Source organism: Amphiprion ocellaris, chromosome 13, assembly GCF_022539595.1.
Source record: "Amphiprion ocellaris isolate individual 3 ecotype Okinawa chromosome 13, ASM2253959v1, whole genome shotgun sequence".
Classification (NCBI taxonomy): domain Eukaryota; kingdom Metazoa; phylum Chordata; class Actinopteri; family Pomacentridae; genus Amphiprion; species Amphiprion ocellaris.
This window is the reverse complement of record NC_072778.1, coordinates 21,663,106-21,683,086: the sequence shown is the minus strand read 5'-3', so window position 1 is coordinate 21,683,086 and position 19,981 is coordinate 21,663,106. Positions and strand designations below refer to the sequence as shown.

Genomic DNA, 19,981 nt, shown 5'->3' with positions numbered 1-19,981 from the left:
CAGATAGACAGGCCTGGTTCAGTTAGTTGAGTTAAAGAATTGGGCAGATGCGCACTAAAGGGCCGAATGTCCAAAAATCTGGCCATTCATAAGTGATTTAAGCTTATATTAGATACCAGTCACTATTATTATTATTATAAACTTCACCTGGATGCACAATCACGTGCACGTACGTGTGTGTGCTTGAGTGCGTGCGTGTACCGGCGTGTGTGTGTGTGTGTGTGTGTGTTCGTAGGGTGAGTGTCACGGCCCTCTGCAGACGGGGGGTTGGGTAGCAGTGCCGATTGGTTGCTGCTCACCAACACAGGCAGTCTGGGCTTGTTTTAACATAACCGGGGGCACTTCGACAGCAGGCAAAAATCATGTAGTAAATAAGCCGCTGTGGCTGTTAGGGGACCGGTTATGGCACACTGAATTTCGCCGCTGTTAGATTTGCAGCGTAAAGGGGGATTTTCTTGTTATTTTGTATCTAGTGTGACAGTTTTTTTTTCAGAGGGCCGCCGCTGAGGCGATGAAGTGCCGAGAATGAGAGCTGTGCCTTGGCCTACTACTAGTGCTGCTGCAGCTGGGATTGTGCAGATCTGCTCTCACAAACCGAGAAAAACACTCGCTTTGTGCCACATTATCAAAGATCCGCTGTTGGTTTCACGGTGACCGACCTCCAAATGGTGAGTTTTTCACGTTTTTCCACGTGTTGGTGAACTTGGTGCCGATCAGCTCTTTTTTTGTGAGTGAATAGTAGCTTCCTATGTCGGTGTGCGGCTGTAGCTTGTTTGTGTGAGCCACTCAGTGTTTCTGTGATGGCTCAGAGTCACCACCTCTACTACAGCCTCAGCGCTCCTCCATTGACTGTACGAGTCAGCGATCGCCATGACCCGCGATCAGCAGACAAAGCGGCGCTATTTTCTAATAATTTGTGAATGAAATATGTGCACGGTTGTGTTTTGTCTTGTGCCGTCCGACTGGCCTCTGGAATGGAGGCCATGCAGTGTCGGCTTATTGGTGTGTGTGTATGTGTGTGCGCACAGTCCATGGCTGGTGTGCTCTTTTCACAGGTTTCTGTCCGACTGGATTTTGTTTACGAAATGTATCAATGTCAGCATGCTTTCTAGTCTTGTACAGAAGGCTACACACGCCTCAGTAACACCCACAGACTGTATTTAAACTTCCGTGGCACATTCCCCTCATCTGACCCTGCCTCTTTTTTATTTGACAGGCTAAAGGCATGACAACATGAATCAGTCATATAGACCGGGTCTTAGGGTTAGCTCAGTGTTTGGCTCAAGCCAGCCAGAGCTGAGGCCCCGCAATGACCTTGTGAGCACTTCCTATGGCATTGTCAAGCGAGGATTAGACCAGCCGTCGGCCGCGCAGTTGCCATCGTCCAGCCTCAAACAACCTGCTTTACTGGGGTACAATCAGCCGGACCGGTCTCACCACTACAACGCGCTGAGGAGGCCGCAGGACAGCAAACCTGACCCAGAGAAGGACCTCTATCCTCACAACAACCTGCACTGTGCAAGCCCAATCACTGATGATGATGATGAGTTTGAGGCACCAACAGTCCAGGTGCCTTCTTCTCCAAGCAATGAGGACTTGGAGCCTTTTGAGACTCTTCAGGACATGAGCAGAAATGGCTTCTCCCCTCACAGTTCTGACAGCTTTGAGCACTGTTACCCCATCCAGAATGGTTACCTGCATTTTGAGTCCACACTGTTTGACAGCAGTGACATAAAGGAGGAGGAGGAGGAGGATGGAGAGCACGATAGCAGCGAGGAGCTTGTGTCTTTTCGCCACTCCCCTAAACACAGTCATGACCGAACTGAGGGCAAGGCCACATGCAACTCAGGGGTGGACAAAAGAACATACAAACCTACAGTCTTTAATTTAATGTCCAAAACTATATCTGAACTCAACCCCACACTAAGCCCCAGTGCACTGCCAGAAATCACTATGAGAGATGGGTGGAGCTTTGGCGAGGAATCTGACAGTGACGGTGAACTTACCTCTCCAGTTGACCCTGGACTTATCTCACCAGCTGGCACCAACTCCAATGTGAGTCCAAATCACCTGGAATACTTTATGACTTCTGTATAAACAAATTCACATAAGTTTATCCTATTTATGTATTTCTTAATTCGGAAAGCTTTTTTTATCACCTAATAATTATGCGTAGCTTTGTTAAACTTGGACAACTTGTACACCTGTGTGCCATCCTCATTACAGTTTAATTGATGTTTCAGATATGAATTGCACCACGGATAGACAGAAAGCTTTAAAATGTCAACAGCGGATAACAGTTTAAATTCAATGCCAGTGCAGCACGATACTGGGCCCTAACAGCATTTGTAATTCAAATGAGGACCTTCCCTATTAATCTGTTATTACTCAGAATGTCAGCAGTAAACAGTATCACTGTTTTCAGCATCAGATATTTAAAGCATTTTCATTGTGCTGATCAGTCCAACAGCCCAAAGAAAAAGCCTCTTCCTGCAGTGAAATACCTGGAAGGGGACTTGGTGTGGGCGAAATTTAACAGACGGCCCTGGTGGCCCTGCCAAGTCACCTGTGACCAAGACCAGGGGATTCACACTAAGATGAAAGGTGAGGTTTCATGTCAATTTAAAATCAAATTGTTTACCACAACTTAGCCTTTACCTGACACGTAGTACCAACCAGATGAATTCTTATGGGAGTATGTCAGTTAATGAATGTGCTTTGGTTTCAGTTCCAAGTCCCCGTCCTTGTCGCGTGTATTACCTGGAGACATTTGGGGAGATTAGAGAATGCGCCTGGGTCCCAGGGAGTGTCATTCTTCCATTTGAGGGAGGCCATCAGTTTAAAGACCTACCTGTGCTTAGGCGGAGAGGGAAGCAAAAGGAGAAAGACTACAAGTACACGGTAAATTCATGAAGTGATCTTATAAAATCTTATATTTACTCACCGTGAACATTATTCTGAATGTTAATTCTACTCTTGGCAGATACCCAAAAGTTTGCTGACTGCGTGGAAAGTCAGTGTGGCAGAAGCTGAGTATCTGCTCCCAGGTCGACAAAGGAATAGTGAAAGCATACTTTCAGTTTCCATTAAGGGCGAAGAGCGTATACCCAGCCCACACCCGACTGAAAAGCCACAGGAGGTCGCCTCTGTCTCTGTGGACCCCAGTCAACCTTTATCACCCTATACAGCTCCCAACGGAAATGAGCACCATCTCATTAAAAACTCTACTGTTCAAGCCAATAAGAGTAAAGTTTGCAAGAAGAAAAAGAAATGTTTATCAGACATATTTGGTCATATAGTTGGTGGATCAAAGGAATCATCTAGTGTCACAAACGTAACGGGCCCGTTTCATACAACAACGCATGCACTGAAAGAGGAGCCGAAGGACTCACCTTATGCTGACCTGGATTCAGTCCCAATGCTGCATCGTCCTAAACGCACAGCAATGCCTCTAATAGAGGACATTGACAGATTGGTCAGGAAAGAACAGGGTTCAGCAAAAGCTAAAAAGTGTAATGAAAAAGCCAGTCGATGCACAGATTCATGTGATTCCTCTAGCATTTATAAAAATAAATTGACATCTAAAAATACAAGCTCTGAACAGAATTTGGGCAGCTGTGTGAAACTGTCATACAGTTCAAGTGAAAAGCACTCAGTGGATCTTCCTGCCAGCAGTCGTCTAATGACAAGGGCTCTAAAAGCAGAGGAGGAGAAAGATCTCAAAGATGCACTGGCCACAAGCCAAATCTCAACCGAAACCTCCTTGGATAATAATAATACACCTACTCATGCTCCCATCAAAACTGAAATGTCTCCTAACTGGGAATCCACCAGCAACGCATCACCCACTGTAAAACGCAGTTCTCCAAAAAGACGTGCAAGGAAGCTGGGCAAGAAACTAATTCGTAATGGCTCATTGATTAAGTCAAAGTGTGTGGGCTCACGTGAACCCACTTTGCCACCTGTTAAGATTAAGACAGAAAACATTGTCCCAGATACATCAACCACTTCCCCATCCCTCTCTCTCTCTCCATTGGAAACTTTTCAGGACATCAAGGAACTAACATTTAAATCTCTTGTGAAAGAGGACAGTAGTGATGCTGAGGTGACTGCATTTCGGCCTGATTCCAATTATAAATTCAGTACTTTTCTGATGCTCCTGAAAGACATGCATGATACCAGAGAAAAAGAAGGAAAACCCCTGATCATTCCACCATCACCTGTGCTAATCAAGGAGGAACCTCTAGTGATCCCTACTTCTACAGAAAGTGACCTTCTGAAGGGTTCTTGTGGTGGTTTCACTCATGGGATCAAATTAGAAAATGACCAATCAGGAAAATCCTCAATACCCCAAAATACAGTGGTGAAAAGCAAGGTTAGGAGTAAAGCGATCATGAAAACTGACACCTTCTATTGTGAAGACTTTCCTGTTCACTCTCAGCCTGGAAGCTCAGACAAGCAGAGAAGAAAACAAAGACTGCCGGCCAAACTGAAACTTAGCATACCTGGCCTGTCTTCAGACCTGGCTGACATGGCCTATGGCAGGGAGTTTGTCAGTGGCCACGCTGACTTAGCAGATGCTGGATCTGATTCTCACATCGCTGCCAGTCCGTCCACCAGCTACGTCGATAAGAACTCAGAATCCACAGTGGCTCCAAAGAAGCGTTGGCAGGTGGTTGAGGAGGCTGCTGAGAAGAAAGGTGAAGGTGTGAGCAAGGTGTCTGGTGAGTTGAGGGGGTCACCAGATCTGGATGGAGGAGTTGAGAAGCACACAGAGAATGACTCACATTTGTCAGATACAAGCAGCACAGCTGGTAAGACGCAAACAGCTGAAGTTAAATTTGTCTGGCAAGAAAGTAAAATGAGAAAGAAAGTGATATGTTCATTATTTATTCTTGCACAGGACAATCAGAGAACAAACGACTCCGGAAACCAACTAAAAGGCTCCTGGAGTCGACTGAGGAGTATGAACAAATATTTGCCCCCCAAAAAAGATCAAAGAAACACACTTCAGAATCTTCCAAAGTGGTAAGAAATTTCAATTTTCTTACAGTATACATTAAAGTACACATATCATTTTCTTTACTTGGAAACTCTATGCTCAAACAGTTTTTTTTTAACAGGCTGCATCATCTATATATGCCTAAACAGTGTTATCTGTCCTGGTTGGTGGTGGAACATGTCTTCAGATCCTTTACTTGTAAAAGTAACTGTAACTGTAAAAGTACAGATACAGCAACATAAAAGTAGCCCATTATAAGTGAAAGTACTGCATTATTAATCTTAACTGCATAACTAGACACCAAATGTAAAGTAAAAATTCTGCTTTGGTCCCTCTGACTGATATATATATATATATATATATATATATATATATATATATATATATATATATATATATATATATATATATATATATATATATATGAAACTGTGAGCCCATTATTAGTGAACCTTCTGTGTGTCAGGAGAATGTTACTGTTGTAGCAGCTGTAGGTGGATCTAGTTAGAGCTATTTTACATCCAATTTTATATACGGCACAGCAAATATATCTGAGGGGCCATAAAATAATGAGAGAAAACAAAAGAAGAAACTAAGTTCTGAGCCACAAATCTGTTTTCGATTTTTGGAGTTTTTCGCTAATCTGTGAAATGTTTTGGTGAGATCTTGGATCATTTGAACATGTCTTCAAAGGAAACCATGTAAAAAGTTTAAAAGAAAAAAGTCGTTGTTTGGTGGTGCTGTTAACAGCTCAACGACATGAAATGTGAGCCACACTTTTGGATGAAGCCATCTTTTAAAAATGTGTTGTGTGCAAATAGTTGAGTGAAAATACTTGAAAATTTGGGCTAAACAATAAACAATTCTGTATTGAAATCACAATTTGAAACAAGTCCAAAACACAAAGGCTGCAGTTTAGGATATACATTATGCAGCATGACTGCCCCAGGACTTGAACAGTCACGTCAACAGTTTTACAAATTCATAACATTCTCCTTGTGCGACAGTTACACTTTTCATGGTATATCATGTGGTAATGCTCCATCACATCTATTAAATTTATAAAACATTGAACTGAAGCTTGACTTAAATGAAAAAAAGAAAAACATGAAATTAATAAAATTCTATTGCAAATCATATAGAAATTGCTAGCTCTGTCAGAAAAGTTGCAATTTGATATTTTCCCCAAATCATTCAGCCCTACTCAAAATAGAACTTACGTATTTGAGTAAATATTAGTGGTGGGACGCGATTTAAGAAATTAATTAATTACAGGCTTTGTCATTAATTAATCGCAATTAATTGCAGTTTTGTCAAATAGCAATATTTGACACAATAAGTGAAAATTTTCAATTCAAATAAAATTGTGGTTGACAGTTGAATCAATGAATAGACATATACATGTTTATAATTTAAAATTTATGTTTAAAAAAAAGGAAAATGGGACATATAGAAAAAGTGATTTTGATGACTTAAACCTGAATTTAGTTGTTTTTTCCACTGTGTGGCACATAAAATCAGCATAAGTAGTTCAAGGAGCTTCAAAAAGTTGAAAATCCAGAGATTTATTCTGTTTTCATCTTTTGTGGGTCTGATAAATGGTGTAAATTTGATGGTACTTTTTATAGGAATATCAATTTTTATTTATGTATTTTTTTATAAAAAAAAATTTCATAATTAAGTTATTAAAAGAGATATTTTTGTTGTTTAGGTTATTCCTCCTCCAAGGAGGCAGAGTCTCGATGGAGTAAAAACTTAAACCACAAAAATGTTTCATTTCTATTTATCGGTATTATTTATCTGTCTGCTAAATTCACAGATTACTGTAAATCTAAGTACAATTATAGCGATTTTATTCAACATTTTAAGACTTTTTGTAAACTCAAGCACTGTCTAGAAAAATGGTCTATTATGGGATGGCTACACCGTTAGCCGTTAGCATGGCTTGTAGCTAACGTTAGCTCTGGTGCTAACAGCAACATGTTTTACATTGAGGTGATACCGTCGGCTTGAAGTGCTGCAGTGATCAGAAAACTCTTTGTTGTACAATTTGCACAGAACCAGGCTTTTATCCAAGCTGCCATCGGGAAAATTTTTAAAAGAAAACTTTCTGCCCAACAAGCTCAATATTATCATCTTTCACTGTTCACCAGTGCCTGACTTCACTCAGTGCTTCCTGTGCTTGTTCTTCATGGCTACAAACAGATTTTAGGTTCATTACCGCCACCTACTGGGCTGGAGTGTTCATCAGCGTTACCGGTGTGCCAGAAATGAGGGAACTGAAGAGGGTGCAATTAATTGTGTTATTATTTTTAATGCGTTATTTTCCACAGTAATTAATTAATCAATCAAAATTAACGCGTTAAAGTCCCAGCCCTAGTATATTTACTTAGTTGCTTTCCACCACAGCAGCTTACAGTAAACAATGTGTTTCCAGGGAACCTTTAGGATCATTATGCACATAATATGTATATTTTAAGTATGCCTAGTACATCCCACTACACCCACCTATCAGTGCAACACGTTGTAGGTACATGTACCTGCTTGTAGACGGCCACATGTTCTTACCACAACACAGCTAAACACACCCCAAGTGTTTAATTTGAAACTTGATATTTAATGTGCTCAAACCCTACTTCATTTCATGTAAATGTGCAGCACACTTCAGGGATAACAGCACTCCACGATCTCAACACTTCGGCAGGGACTGTTACCTCAACTCCATCACCTGTGGAGTCCACCGAGGCTCCAGCAGCACTGAGTCCATCTCAAGATGAGCTTTCTCCTGTAGCACCATCAGCATCTCCACTTGCAACTCAACCCTCTTTCAACACAGAGACAGCAGAAGAAAACTATCTACCTCCTGAATCTGGTACAGAATCCTAAGCATTTAACTTAATCATATGTTTCATTCCACAATCTTCTGTTTTGCTTGTCACTGAAATGTTGTCTTTCTGATTTAATAGATGATGTATTATTGAATTGTTTTTACCTTAGATGCGGGATTATCAAGCCTAGAAAGAAAGAGGCCGAGAAAGCTGTCACACAAGGTGCTGGAATGTACCATAGAAGAAGTGTCTGCTGCTCCTGCTAAGAAGAAAGTATGATAAGACTGAGGGATCAAAGATATATCGAGTTGGCTTTCTGTATTAGCACTGAAAATTTTGACCGTATTCTCACAATCGTTTTATTGTTTGTCCTCCAGGAGCAAAAGCGGTACAGTGGAATTACGTCAGAGGTGAAGGTGTTGGTCAAGAAAACTCAGGTAGTACAAAAGCACAAGATCAAAAAATTTTGTCTCTTGTATCCTAGTAAACAGTATGATTCTAAAATTATGTCTAACCTTCCTAAACACAATCTCATATTGGACAGCTTGGATCTCTGAGGAAAGAGAAGCTTGCCACCAGCACATCTCCTGCCCCTGCTGTTACCTCCAAAGCCTCAGAAAGCAGATCTCCCAGCCCTCAAAGACCTAAGACCCCCAAGCAGGAGGCAGAGATGGAGCCCTGCAGCACTGAGGAGAAGCAAAATATACACACTGGAACACTAACTCCCAAACCCGAGGTGTGCATGTTGTGTCATTCAGTTAAATACGTCATAGGTCATCTGTCAGAAAAGAAAATATTCCATTTGCTTGCATCCATGAGATACTGTACTTGAGTAACAGCAGATGACATTAATCTCTGTAGGTGCTGCCGGTTGGTCTGAATGATGGCCTCTCTTCTCAAGTGGATGTAAAAGGGAAAATAGGAGCTGCATCCTTGAAGGAGAACGTCTGTCAGGTGAAACAGTTGATCAGAAAGTGTGTGGCTTGTTCGTGTTTTGCAACAGGTCAATTGTTAGCATGTCTCTTACTGTGTCTGTGCAGGTGTGTGAGAGGATAGGAGACCTGGTGGTGTGTGACGGCCACTGTTTCGGAGCCTTTCACCCGCAGTGTATCGGCCTGTCAATGGCTCCCAAGGGAAAATTCTTCTGTCGTGAATGCAACACTGGTGGGTACAGCTCGTGTTAGGCCGAGGGCTCAAAGCAGTTTGATCTTAAAATGAATACCCTGACACAGATAAGTTAAAAAAAATTCAAATTTGTGCTTGTATTTTGTGTTCCTCTCAGGTGTGCACACATGCTTTGTGTGTAAGAAGTCTGGCAACGGGGTGAAGCGCTGCATTATACCACTGTGTGGGAAGTTCTACCACACCGACTGTATTTTAGCATTCTCAGCCACCCAGCCCCATAACAAAGGCTTCCGCTGCCCCCTCCATGTGTGTCTGTCCTGTCACATTACCAACCCTCTAAACCTCTGCAGCTCTAAAGGTAAGTTCCACTGTTTTATAATGTGAAAATTGGGACATATTAGAAATGACATGCAGAGTTTACATTTCATGTCTTCGTAGCTTTATATATTTACTGCTATATTGAGCTGGAGGCTGTCCATGCTTTTGCAACAAAGTGTCCGTGAAACAAAAGCACTCATATTTCTTAGAACTTAAAAAATTGTGCTGTATATATGTTTCTATGTATACTTAGCAAAGAGAGTGTACTGTAGCCTTAGCTTCAGTCATGAACAAAAGTTTACATGCACTTGTAAAAACCATCTTTATCATGGCAGTCTTGAGTTTTCAATGACTCCCATAACTGTTATGATGGAGTCTTTAAAACATGCATATTTGTCACAAAATATATAATAAATCTATGAATTGAAATCATTGAAAACACAAGACTGCCATATGTGTGTGTGTGTGTGTGTGTGTGTGTGTGTGTGTGTGTGTGTGTGTGTGTGTGTGTGTGTGTGTGTGTGTGTGTGTGTTTTACGTGTATGAATATTTTTGTTCACAAGAGTACATTTCACCTGTTTATGTGCAGTGTCTCTGCACTAATGGTCTAATATAATATTCCTGAGCAGTTTCAGGTTTGAGTGTCTTGCAAACCAGATTCATGATGCCTTTGCTAAACTAGTTGCAGGTTCTGGAATTTGGATACCATCATTGCTTATTTTATTTTTTGTTGCTTTGGATAAGTATTAAAAGCCTCACTTCAATTCATGTTGTTCAGTTTCATTTGTGGAGATAATCAGGATTTATGTAGGTATTTAGCTTTCTATTATTATTACTCAAGCAGAGGCAGTTACTCAGTGTAGTGACTGTAACCAGCAACTCTGGCATCTTTGCTCATGTGTTATTAGACTCAAGGCTCGTAGCCTTAGATGTTATCTTGGATTGTGCAAATTTGCTGTGGCTCCATTAAACATGATTGTACAGCATTTTGGCATAGTTTCATGTAACAGTGAGTTAAGCTTGGCTTATTTAAATAACTGCTTTCTTGTGCTTTGTGTGACTATCTCTTCAATAGTCAGATTAAGTTGAGTTTATTTGGTCAGTCAGGGTGTAAGGTGTCCAACATTTGGAGTGAGTGTGTGTGTTTAACCTTCTGAAACTCAAAAATGGTTTGAAAGGCATGTTGTCTTTAAAACAAAAGAGCCAAAATTCCACCATTGATCAGAGCAAAAAAAAAAACAAAACTGTGAAACAATTACAATTGTCCAGTGTTCAAGTTTCTGACGGTCCCTGAACTAATTATGTGTGACTACTGGTTCTGTCTCCAAATGTAAGCTTTCAACCCTGATAATTTACCAAAATTATTTTATTCTAATGGCTCATTTAAAAATTCTCCAAAAATACAACATTTGCTCTAACCAGATTCTGTAAAACAAATGAAAGTGCTCTGCTTTTGTTGAATAAGTCTACAGTCCTCAGGTAACAGTCCAGGTGTGCATGGTTTAAACCATCTTTCCTCCTTTGTATGTGTGTTGTAGGTCGGTTGGCCCGATGTGTGCGCTGTCCTGTGGCCTATCATGCCAATGATAACTGCATGGCAGCAGGCAGCTTGGTGCTGGCAAACAACAGTTTCCTGTGTCCAAACCACTTCACTCCACGCAAGGGCTGCAAGAACCACGAACACATCAACGTTAGCTGGTGCTTTGTCTGCTCTGAAGGTGAGCCATGCCTAGTTTCAGTGTGATACTAAGATAACATACATATTTCATCATGAGTTCAGGTCTGAAACTATTAAACACCTTGGAATTGACTAGACTAATGTACCTGTTGGCACACTGTCTTCATGTTTCAAATGGAGTTGCTGCTTTGGAAAATGAACTGTGCTGCGTTCTTCAAGACAGCGTAATGTGTTCTGAATTAATTTTATGCTCCGTTTTATTCTTCAACACAAATGCTCCCACTGGGCAAATTTCGCTATAAATACAACCGTTCCTTGCCACTGGCATGCTGTTTTTACTCACAAATCTGCCTCTGAGACCCAGCAGCTATTAGACCAAGGCCATCCTCAAGGAGTGTGTCAGAACCTGTCTGCTAAAACTACATGTTTAAAATGGTATGCTATTATCACTGACAGTGATAATGGGAATTGGTACAGCTGAAATCATTTGAATTCACTGAAGTATCTTATTGAGTCTTTAGTCTCTTCATTTCACTGCTTTGTGTCATTTAGTGATGTTAATGAAAAGTCAGTTAGTGGATCACCAGAATACTGATGATAGTGTTGATAATAAGTCAACGATCTGGTATGGATTTACTGGTTTTGCCTAATAAATATATACAAATGCTTGTTTGTCTCCATTTCTTTTCTTGTGGAATCAGTTGTGGTGGGTATTTTTCATCACTGTTAGCATTTTATAGACCAAACAATACTATTAAATAAACTAACAGTAACAAAACTTGTGTATTGTGAATCTACAGGGGGCAGTCTGCTGTGCTGTGAAGCCTGTCCTGCTGCTTTCCATCGGGAATGTTTGAATATGGAGATGCCTCAGGGTAGCTGGTTCTGCAATGACTGCAAAGCTGGAAAGAAGCCTCATATTAAAGACATACTGTGGGTCAAATGGGGACGCTATAGGTAAGGTCACAGCATTGTCTTTCCTGTACACACAGCAGTTCTTTTATATATTTAACATAGGCCTTCCTAAACTATGACAAAAGGTGCTCAGTCAAAAATAGCATACATGCAATGCAAATATTTGGTTGGATGTCCCTGGACCATTTTCACCTTAACTAGCAGCTTTTGGTAGCTGTCCACAAGCTTCTGGCAAGCTTCCAGTTGTATCTTTGACTGAGCATCGTACTACCACCACCACATGCTTGATGGTGGTTTTGGTGTTATTGGGGTTAAATTTCCCCTTCTCTCCTCCAAACATATTTCTGGTCATTGTGGCCAAATAGCTGTTAATCTGACCGCAAAACTTTCCTCCAGAAGGCTTTTTCTTTGTCCATGTGATCAACAGCAAACTCCAGTCAAACCTTAAGATGCTGTTTCTGAAGACAGACCTTCCTTCTTGGAACACACTAGATGTGGACACTGACACCTGAGCTCCAGGGGCTTCTAATTCTCTGCAGACCTGTTTTTTGGTGATTTTTGGTTGGCTCTTGACCATACTGATCAGTTGTCTTGGCAAAAGGGGATAGCTTGTGTTTTCTTCCTGAGTGTGGCAGTAACACAACTGTAAAAGGCACTTTATTCTTGTAAACAATTGTTTGCACAGATGATTTTGGGACCTGTAGATGCTTTGAAATGGCTCCAAGTGACTTTTCTGACTTGTTTAAGTCACAGATTTTATTTCTCAGATCTTGTTGAGATCTTTCCCATTGTAATCTTTGTGACTGAGACTGATAAGTGTAGTCTATTTAAATTGGCTTGGAGGAGTCACCAACTGTAGTTAGATAGATAGACCGTTATTGTCCCCAAGGGGATATTTGTTGTCACAGGCACTGTCAGGTACATAAAAAATACACATATTATGGACAATTGAGCACAGGACAATAGGACAACACACATGCTGGTGAGGAATGGGTGGGAGACACACTACCGGTGATTAAGAGCAGCAATGGCGGAGGGGACAACTTTTGCTAAAGCGTGCCCGTTTCCACCTCAGAGTCCTGTATCTCCAGCCAGAGGGCAGTAGGGAGAAGTGGGTGTGGAGGGGATGGTCCGAGTCCCTGCTGACTGTCCGAGCCATGCGTGTCACAGCTCTATTGTTGAGATGGGAGAGGTCCATGGTGGGCAGATTAATAATTTTGGATGCTATATGTGTTATTTTAGTGAGTCTATTTCTGTTGGAGATGGAGAGCATGTTGAAGTAGCAGGGAGAGCAGTATAAGAGGATGGGTTGTATGATGCTGGTGTACAATAGTAACAGGAGGTGTGGGCGTAATTGTAGTCACTAATGAGATGAACTTTCTAAATCACCAAAACTTCCAATTCAAGTTGCTGTATGTATATTTTGATCCAGCAGATTTTGTCATATTTCCAAAAGAACTATAATAAATTTATGAATGAACCAAAATGCATAATTACAGAGGTGATGTGTTTTAGTAATTCCATCATAGAAAAGTAAGATTTATAGGAGTCAAGACTGCTACGATGGTCTTTGCAAGTGTATGTAAACCTTTGTTTACTTTGTTAAATGTATTGTATTTCTGAACCTGCTCTGACTCTTTAGGTGGTGGCCTGCTGAAGTCTGTCTGGCCAAAGATGTCCCAAATAACATCTTAAGGATGAAACATGAGGTGGGAGAGTTCCCAGTGCAATTCTTTGGCTCCAAAGATTTTGTGTGGACATACCAGGCTAGAGTCTTTCCCTACATGGAGGGTGACACTCACAACATAGAAAAAATGGGCAAGGGTGCAGATGCAGTATACAAAAAGGGTATGCGCTTAATTTTATTTTTGCAAGTGTTCAGCTTGTCTTTTATGCTTCTTGTTTTGATTCTTGGTGAAAGGTGCACTTTTAATAGTCTCCATAAAATATATGTCTGTCTTTATAGCCCTGACTGAAGCAGCAGAGCGGTTCAGGGAGCTTCAGGCAGAAAAAGAAATGAAGCAGCTTCAGGAGGACAGAAAGAATGACAAGAAACCTCCTCCATACAGGCACATTAGGGTACGCTGTGTCACCTGATGCAGAGTTTGAGTACTTTTGTACTAACCTACTCTGATGTGAAACCAGCTTGCTGAGATGTGCTGTAAAATCATGGTCCTGTCTCTGTTTCTCAGGTAAACCGGCCTATTGGGAAGGTGCAGATTATCACTGCGGACTTGTCAGAGATCCCCCGCTGTAACTGTAAGGCCTCTGACGAGAACCCGTGTGGCATCGACTCAGAGTGCATTAATCGCATGCTGATGTATGAGTGCCACCCTCAGGTGTGTGCGGCAGGGGAGCGATGTCAGAACCAGGCTTTCACAAAGCGGCAGTACACACCTGTGGAGATTTTCAGGACATTGTCCCGAGGGTGGGGTTTACGTGGAGTGTCAGACATTAAGAAGGTCAGTTGGAAATAAATCAGACCGAAGGTTTTACTTCTTTTACGTATTTTCCTGTTTCATTATTTCTTTCTTCTTTTTTTTACTCTGATGCTTCTCAGGGGGCTTTTGTGAGTGAATATGTGGGAGAGGTGATAGATGAAGAAGAATGTCGAGCCAGGATCAGACACGCTCAGGAGAATGACATCTGTAACTTCTACATGCTTACACTGGACAAGGTCAGATACCCACAAACAGTCTGGAATTAGCCCGACTTAGCAGCACACTCCATTCATAATGCAGACCAGATGATTTGTGCAAAGCAGCTTATCTTTTTTTTTGTTTATTTTTTTTTAAACGGCAGGACCGGATCATTGATGCTGGGCCAAAAGGGAACCAGGCTCGGTTCATGAACCACAGTTGCCAGCCAAACTGTGAAACTCAAAAGTGGACTGTGAATGGAGACACCAGAGTCGGACTGTTTGCTTTACAAGACATCCCAAAAGGTTTGAGTGACAAGCTACATCTCATTTCTGTGTTAACATTGTGTAGGAATGGGAATGCATATTATTTTATTTATTTACTCCTGTGAACAACTACAACATGTACTTTAGGTGTGGAGCTGACTTTCAACTACAATCTGGAGTGTCTTGGCAATGGAAAGACAGCCTGTAAATGTGGAGCATCCAACTGTAGCGGTTTCCTGGGTGTTCGACCAAAGGTAAAATTTCATATTTAATCAGTTGATGCTCTGACTAGCCCAGTGTTTCTCAAAGTGTGGGGCATGTCAGGGGGGGAGGCGCGAGCAACTGAGAGGAAAAGGTCCGTCTACACGGAACTAATTAGCTGAGCCATTGTTTTACCATCGGCCTGTTTTTCACGGCACACAACAATACTCAAACTGCGCTGTCACGGTAACCATTCCCCAATTCCTTCTGCTCCGCCCACAGTGATTACCTATCAATAGTTGCAGAGAATGGAGAAATGTTTAGCCGGGATGAAAGGGAAAATAGAGCAGGAGATGAACAAGATACAACCTTCTGAAAAAAGTCAAGAAAATTTGACGAGGCTTATCTTGCTCTTGACTTCACAGCAAATGTGGTAGGAGGTGGGGAGAGACCCCCGTGTGTTTTATGTCAGAAAACTCGCAGTGGTCAGTATGAAACCAAACAAATTAAGAAGAGACGCAGAGACATTACATCCCAGTCACGTCAAGAAGCCACTTGACTTCTTTCAGAGAAAACTTGATGAATACTGTAAGCAGGAACGTCGCGTGGCAGAAGCTGCATCAGTGAACAGCGAAGCACAAATAGCACTGCTCTTGATATGGTGTCAGCAATGACTGATGTGACAACTGATGCAGAATTGTTCTTTGGCCAAATATTTGCAGTCCCTTTTTCTTCTTTCTGTGTGGAGTTTGCATGTCCTCCCTGTGCAGTGTGAGTTTTCACTGGGTACTCTGAACATGTTGAGGTTAATTGGTGACTCTAAATTGTCCGTAGGTGTGAATGTGAGTGAACTTGCTTGTTTGTCTCTCCGTGTGGCTCTGCATTAGAGTGGCTACCTGTTCAGGGTGTCTCCTGCTTTCACCCTAAGTCAGCTGGGATAGAGTCCAGCCCCCCCACGACCCTAATGAGAATTAAGAGGTGTATAGATAATGGATGAATGTGTGATATGGCTGTATTTGGTGCACGTAAAAGGTTCACAAACTTACGAGGTTTCCGCCTGAGTGATTTATTCCCTCCCACACAAATCACCGCTCCTTACCTGCCTGAAACATCTTATTTGAAGTCTAGGCTTTTCTTTTGTTACTTACACTGTGTAGCACATTTGCGTAACGCCTGACTACCGACTAGTTGTACATGCCCTCAAACAAATACCAAGCAGTCTGCCAGGTATTTCCTCACCAGAGCTGCTTCTGTTTGGAATATGTGTCTCAGGCTGTACTCAAAGATGTAAAGTTACAGTAGTTGACCAGTGTTTTCTGGCCAGCTGACCAATCAGAGCAGACTGGGATTTTCAGGTAACGGGCTTTTAAGAAGGGTGAAAAAAGGTGCTGCAGCAATGTACAGTGTGACAAAATGTTTTTTTTTTTTTAAACATTAAAGCAAGTAAACCTATCCTAGTGGACCCTAAAATACTAAAAATACTAAAAAATGAACTTGTTATTGAGCAAAATATGGGCTCTTTAAAAGAAGAGCTGCCTTGTAATCGTCCCATTCTTTGTCCTTGTTTAGAACCAGCCACCAGCTGAGAAAATGAAACTGAAGGAAGGAAAAAGGAAGGTACCCATGAAGAAGAAGACCAAGCAGGAAGTAACTAAGGAGAGGGAAGATGAGTGCTTCAGCTGTGGCGATGGAGGGCAGATAGTGTCCTGTAAGAAGCCAGGCTGTCCGAAGGTCTATCATGCTGACTGTCTCAATCTGGCCAAGAGGCCTGCAGGCAAGTAGAGGTGGAGGGTTGTTTCTGTTGGTGAGAGGAAGGCTTTAAAAACAAACCATAAACCGATAAAGATTCAGTCAAAACTTTTGTGTAGCCAGCCTCAAATTTGCATAAAATTTTTTATCATCCTCAAGTGCACATAACAATAGTCATGCCATCACCAGCAGCTGTATCAGATGACGTTTTTTTTCCCATTCAACATTTAGGGTTTATAAACATATATAATAAAGTTCTTATTTAAGGAAGTGATAGTTGTTGGAACACCGTGTGAAGTTGTGTGAAATCGTTATACTTTGATAAGCGAGATATTCAACCGTATAGGTATTTTTAGGTTGAATATAGATGACAGTGCACTAAACGACAACATTTTAGTAAACAAAACATTTCCTTTTTTTAAATCGTGTGATAACATGTCATTTCTAGTGACATACCTCTTCAAACACACAGCCTCATGAATACTGCCTTGAGTTTTTTTATGATCCTAGTATCCTGTTTTTTTTTTTTGAGGAGATATAGTTAAGCAAAACCAAATCATTTTTTATCAACTTGTTGTTAGAACTTTTTCGTTTTTCCTATTTGTACATATTTATATCAAATAAGATATATACTAACTGCACTAATCTTTATCTCCAGGCCGATGGGAGTGTCCATGGCACCAGTGTGACATCTGTGGTAAAGAAGCAGCTTCTTTCTGTGAGATGTGCCCCAGCTCATACTGTAAGGAGCATCGAGAAGGTATGCTCTTTATCTCCAAGCTGGACGGCAAGCTGTCTTGCAGTGAACACGACCCCTGTGGGCCCGATCCCCTGGAGCCAGGGGAGATCCGTGAATACGTGCCCAACGTGGCCTCTGTGAGGCCCAGGGCCATGGGTCTGTCTATGGCTCCCTCACTGGTCCCAGACTCCAGAAGAGCTTCCTCCTCTGCTGCTTCTCCCGTCTCCTCCCCTGCCAGCCAGGCTGCACCATCCAGGCCTGAGCCTCCTCCTCGTCTCTACATCAACACAAAGACTGCTACCTCGAGCTTCATCCCCTTCAGCAGGTCTTACCTCGCAGACAGAACTGACGGGAAATCTTTCTCCACTACTTCCTCCTCCAAGGATGAGAGAGAGGACGGAGAGGTGGAGGATGGGGAGGTGTGTGGGTTAGACATGGAGGAGGTGGAGGATGATGATGATGATGAAGATGATGAAGAAGAAGATGACGACGAGGAGGACGTAGAGGAGGAGGAGAATGAAATGGACGAGATGGAGATAGTGGAAGATGAGGAGGATGAACGACTGTACAGAGACGGCCATCTGGAGGAAGACGATGAGGAGGATGAAGACGAGAACAAGGGAGGTGATGTCTATGACATGTGGGATGATTTTGTGGATGAAGATGCTGATGATGGGGAGACGGAGGGGGAGGTGGAAGACTTTGAGGAGTGGGGAAGAGTGGAGGATGATAAGTGAGTCAGTCCATCCATTCATTAATCCTCAGCAAAAAACTCTCGGTAGACTTTCAAAGAACGTACAGAGTTTAATATTTGGTACCTACTTGAATGCAACACTGCCTTCACCTTGGTACAACATTGCCTTCTCATCTCCAGGCTGCTGGACTGACAGTGGGGATGTGTGCTGGTGCTAAGGCTCGGTGGCTGATTCACTCAGTCTCTTTATACTTCTGTCAATATGTTCATTTGTGTCTGGTGCTGTTATGTTCTGCTGTTTGTTTCTCTTAATATTGTTTGTATTTTTTGGCCTTTTGTAAAAAAAAAAAAAAAAAAAAAAAAGAATATAAGAAAAAGGTGAGAAGTCCCACCTGATCAAACTGTCACCATGAGGGCATCTTCCATTGTTGTTACTGTCTTAAATTTGTCTTACTTATTACTGGAGTTATCAAAATAGAGTTCTCACTGGCCCGTGTTACAGTTAGGCACAGCTTGGTGCTTGTGAGGAATGCAAAAATAAACCCACTGGAGTCATCAAGGTTATAGATGATTCTTCTCACGACACAATGGTCTCGGTTCTTATTAAGTTTAAGTTGTTCATTGTTTTTCCCACAGAACAGGAAAGGTCAGTGTTTTAGATTCTAGCCACAGAGAAACAAAAATAACACCACAACATTCCACAACCTTCCACAGATATGGCTAACATTGGTTTTACAATATAATAACGCTATTCCACCAACCAAATAAGTAAAGAAAACCTTTGATTGCACTATTCAGGATTTGATTCACTTACAGTCAGATCTGACATAAGAAACATAATCTTTTTTCCATTCCAGTCATTGATAAAACTAAATAAAACTCAACTGTATAATCATGTATCTTCTTGCATATGAAACACACCATGTGGACATGTTAGCATTTAATTTTTTACTGGAGGGGGTCTTTAATTAATGATAAAGATCCTATTTTTGTAAGCTTTTCACAAAAAAATTATATTTCCAAAGTAACTACTGCTGTCAGATGAGTGTAGTGATGTAGAGAGTTGAAGCAAAAGTAGAAATTTGCTAGTACAAATACCTCAGATGAACAGAGTATTTGAGTAAATGCACAGAGATGCATTCCACTGCTGGTAAACAGATAAGTGTTGGAAACAGTAGTTTACAGCTGTGTCCAATCGATGCTGCTCTGAAGTATGAAAGCCGTGACGTATCTGTCATGGCAACACTTTGAACGAACAGAGTATCACTGTTGAGGCATAACATTATGACCACCTGCCTAATATTGTGTTTCTCCTTTATGCTCCGCTGGGGATGTCCTTTGGCAAGGGGATGGTGGCAGTGAATTCTGTGGGTCCTGTGGGTTGCAGGGTGGGACCTACCTAGATCAGGCTTATGGTGGCACATCCCACAGATGCTCAGTAAGATGTGGATCTGGGGAGTGGGGGACCCAGATGAACAGCTTAGCTCTGTCATGTTCCCCAGGCCACTTCTGAGCAGTTTTTGTGGTGTGTCGGAGTGCATTGTCCTGCTAAGGGTGGCAACTAACATCAAGAACTAATGTTGCCATGGGGGTTGGGGGGTTGCTTGACCTGCAATGTTTAGGTGGGTGGTACATGTCAAACATCTACATGAATGTCAGGACTCAAGGTTTCCCAGCAGAACAGTGCATTATAACAAGATGATGGATGTTATTCACTTCACCTGTCAGTGGTCATAATGTGGCTGATCGGTGTATACTAGACCTTATGAGAGCAAAGTTAAACTATGGATGTTTAGCTTCTATGTCAGCACCAGAGAGTCACCTTAA

At 41.8% G+C, this 19,981-nt stretch overlaps 1 protein-coding gene across 1 annotated transcript; it reads left to right on the top strand.

Annotated features, from left to right (window-relative positions):
- Nucleotides 1-281: 281 nt before the first annotated feature.
- Nucleotides 282-18,742, top strand: nsd1a (nuclear receptor binding SET domain protein 1a). The gene is made up of 23 exons (XM_055016675.1): nucleotides 282-668; nucleotides 1,217-2,055; nucleotides 2,463-2,604; nucleotides 2,729-2,901; nucleotides 2,984-4,814; nucleotides 4,904-5,028; nucleotides 7,661-7,874; nucleotides 8,000-8,103; nucleotides 8,208-8,267; nucleotides 8,375-8,566; nucleotides 8,692-8,784; nucleotides 8,871-8,994; nucleotides 9,113-9,313; nucleotides 10,812-10,991; nucleotides 11,752-11,908; nucleotides 13,509-13,714; nucleotides 13,833-13,945; nucleotides 14,059-14,328; nucleotides 14,427-14,543; nucleotides 14,669-14,810; nucleotides 14,919-15,025; nucleotides 16,542-16,746; nucleotides 17,380-18,742. The coding sequence occupies exons 2-23, from the start codon at nucleotides 1,234-1,236 to the stop codon at nucleotides 18,195-18,197; spliced, it is 6,396 nt and encodes a 2,131-aa protein (XP_054872650.1). The 5' UTR covers nucleotides 282-668; nucleotides 1,217-1,233; the 3' UTR covers nucleotides 18,198-18,742.
- The last annotated feature ends 1,239 nt before the right edge of the window (nucleotides 18,743-19,981 follow it).

Coding starts and splice junctions, on each gene's coding strand:
- nsd1a (XM_055016675.1), top strand. CDS start 1,234: ATGAATCAGTCATATAGACCGGGTCTTAGGGTTAGCTCAGTGTTTGGC. Junction 14,544..14,668: donor ACATGCTTACACTGGACAAG/GTCAGATACCCA, acceptor TTTAAACGGCAG/GACCGGATCATTGATGCTGG. Junction 16,747..17,379: donor TCTGGCCAAGAGGCCTGCAG/GCAAGTAGAGGT, acceptor CTTTATCTCCAG/GCCGATGGGAGTGTCCATGG.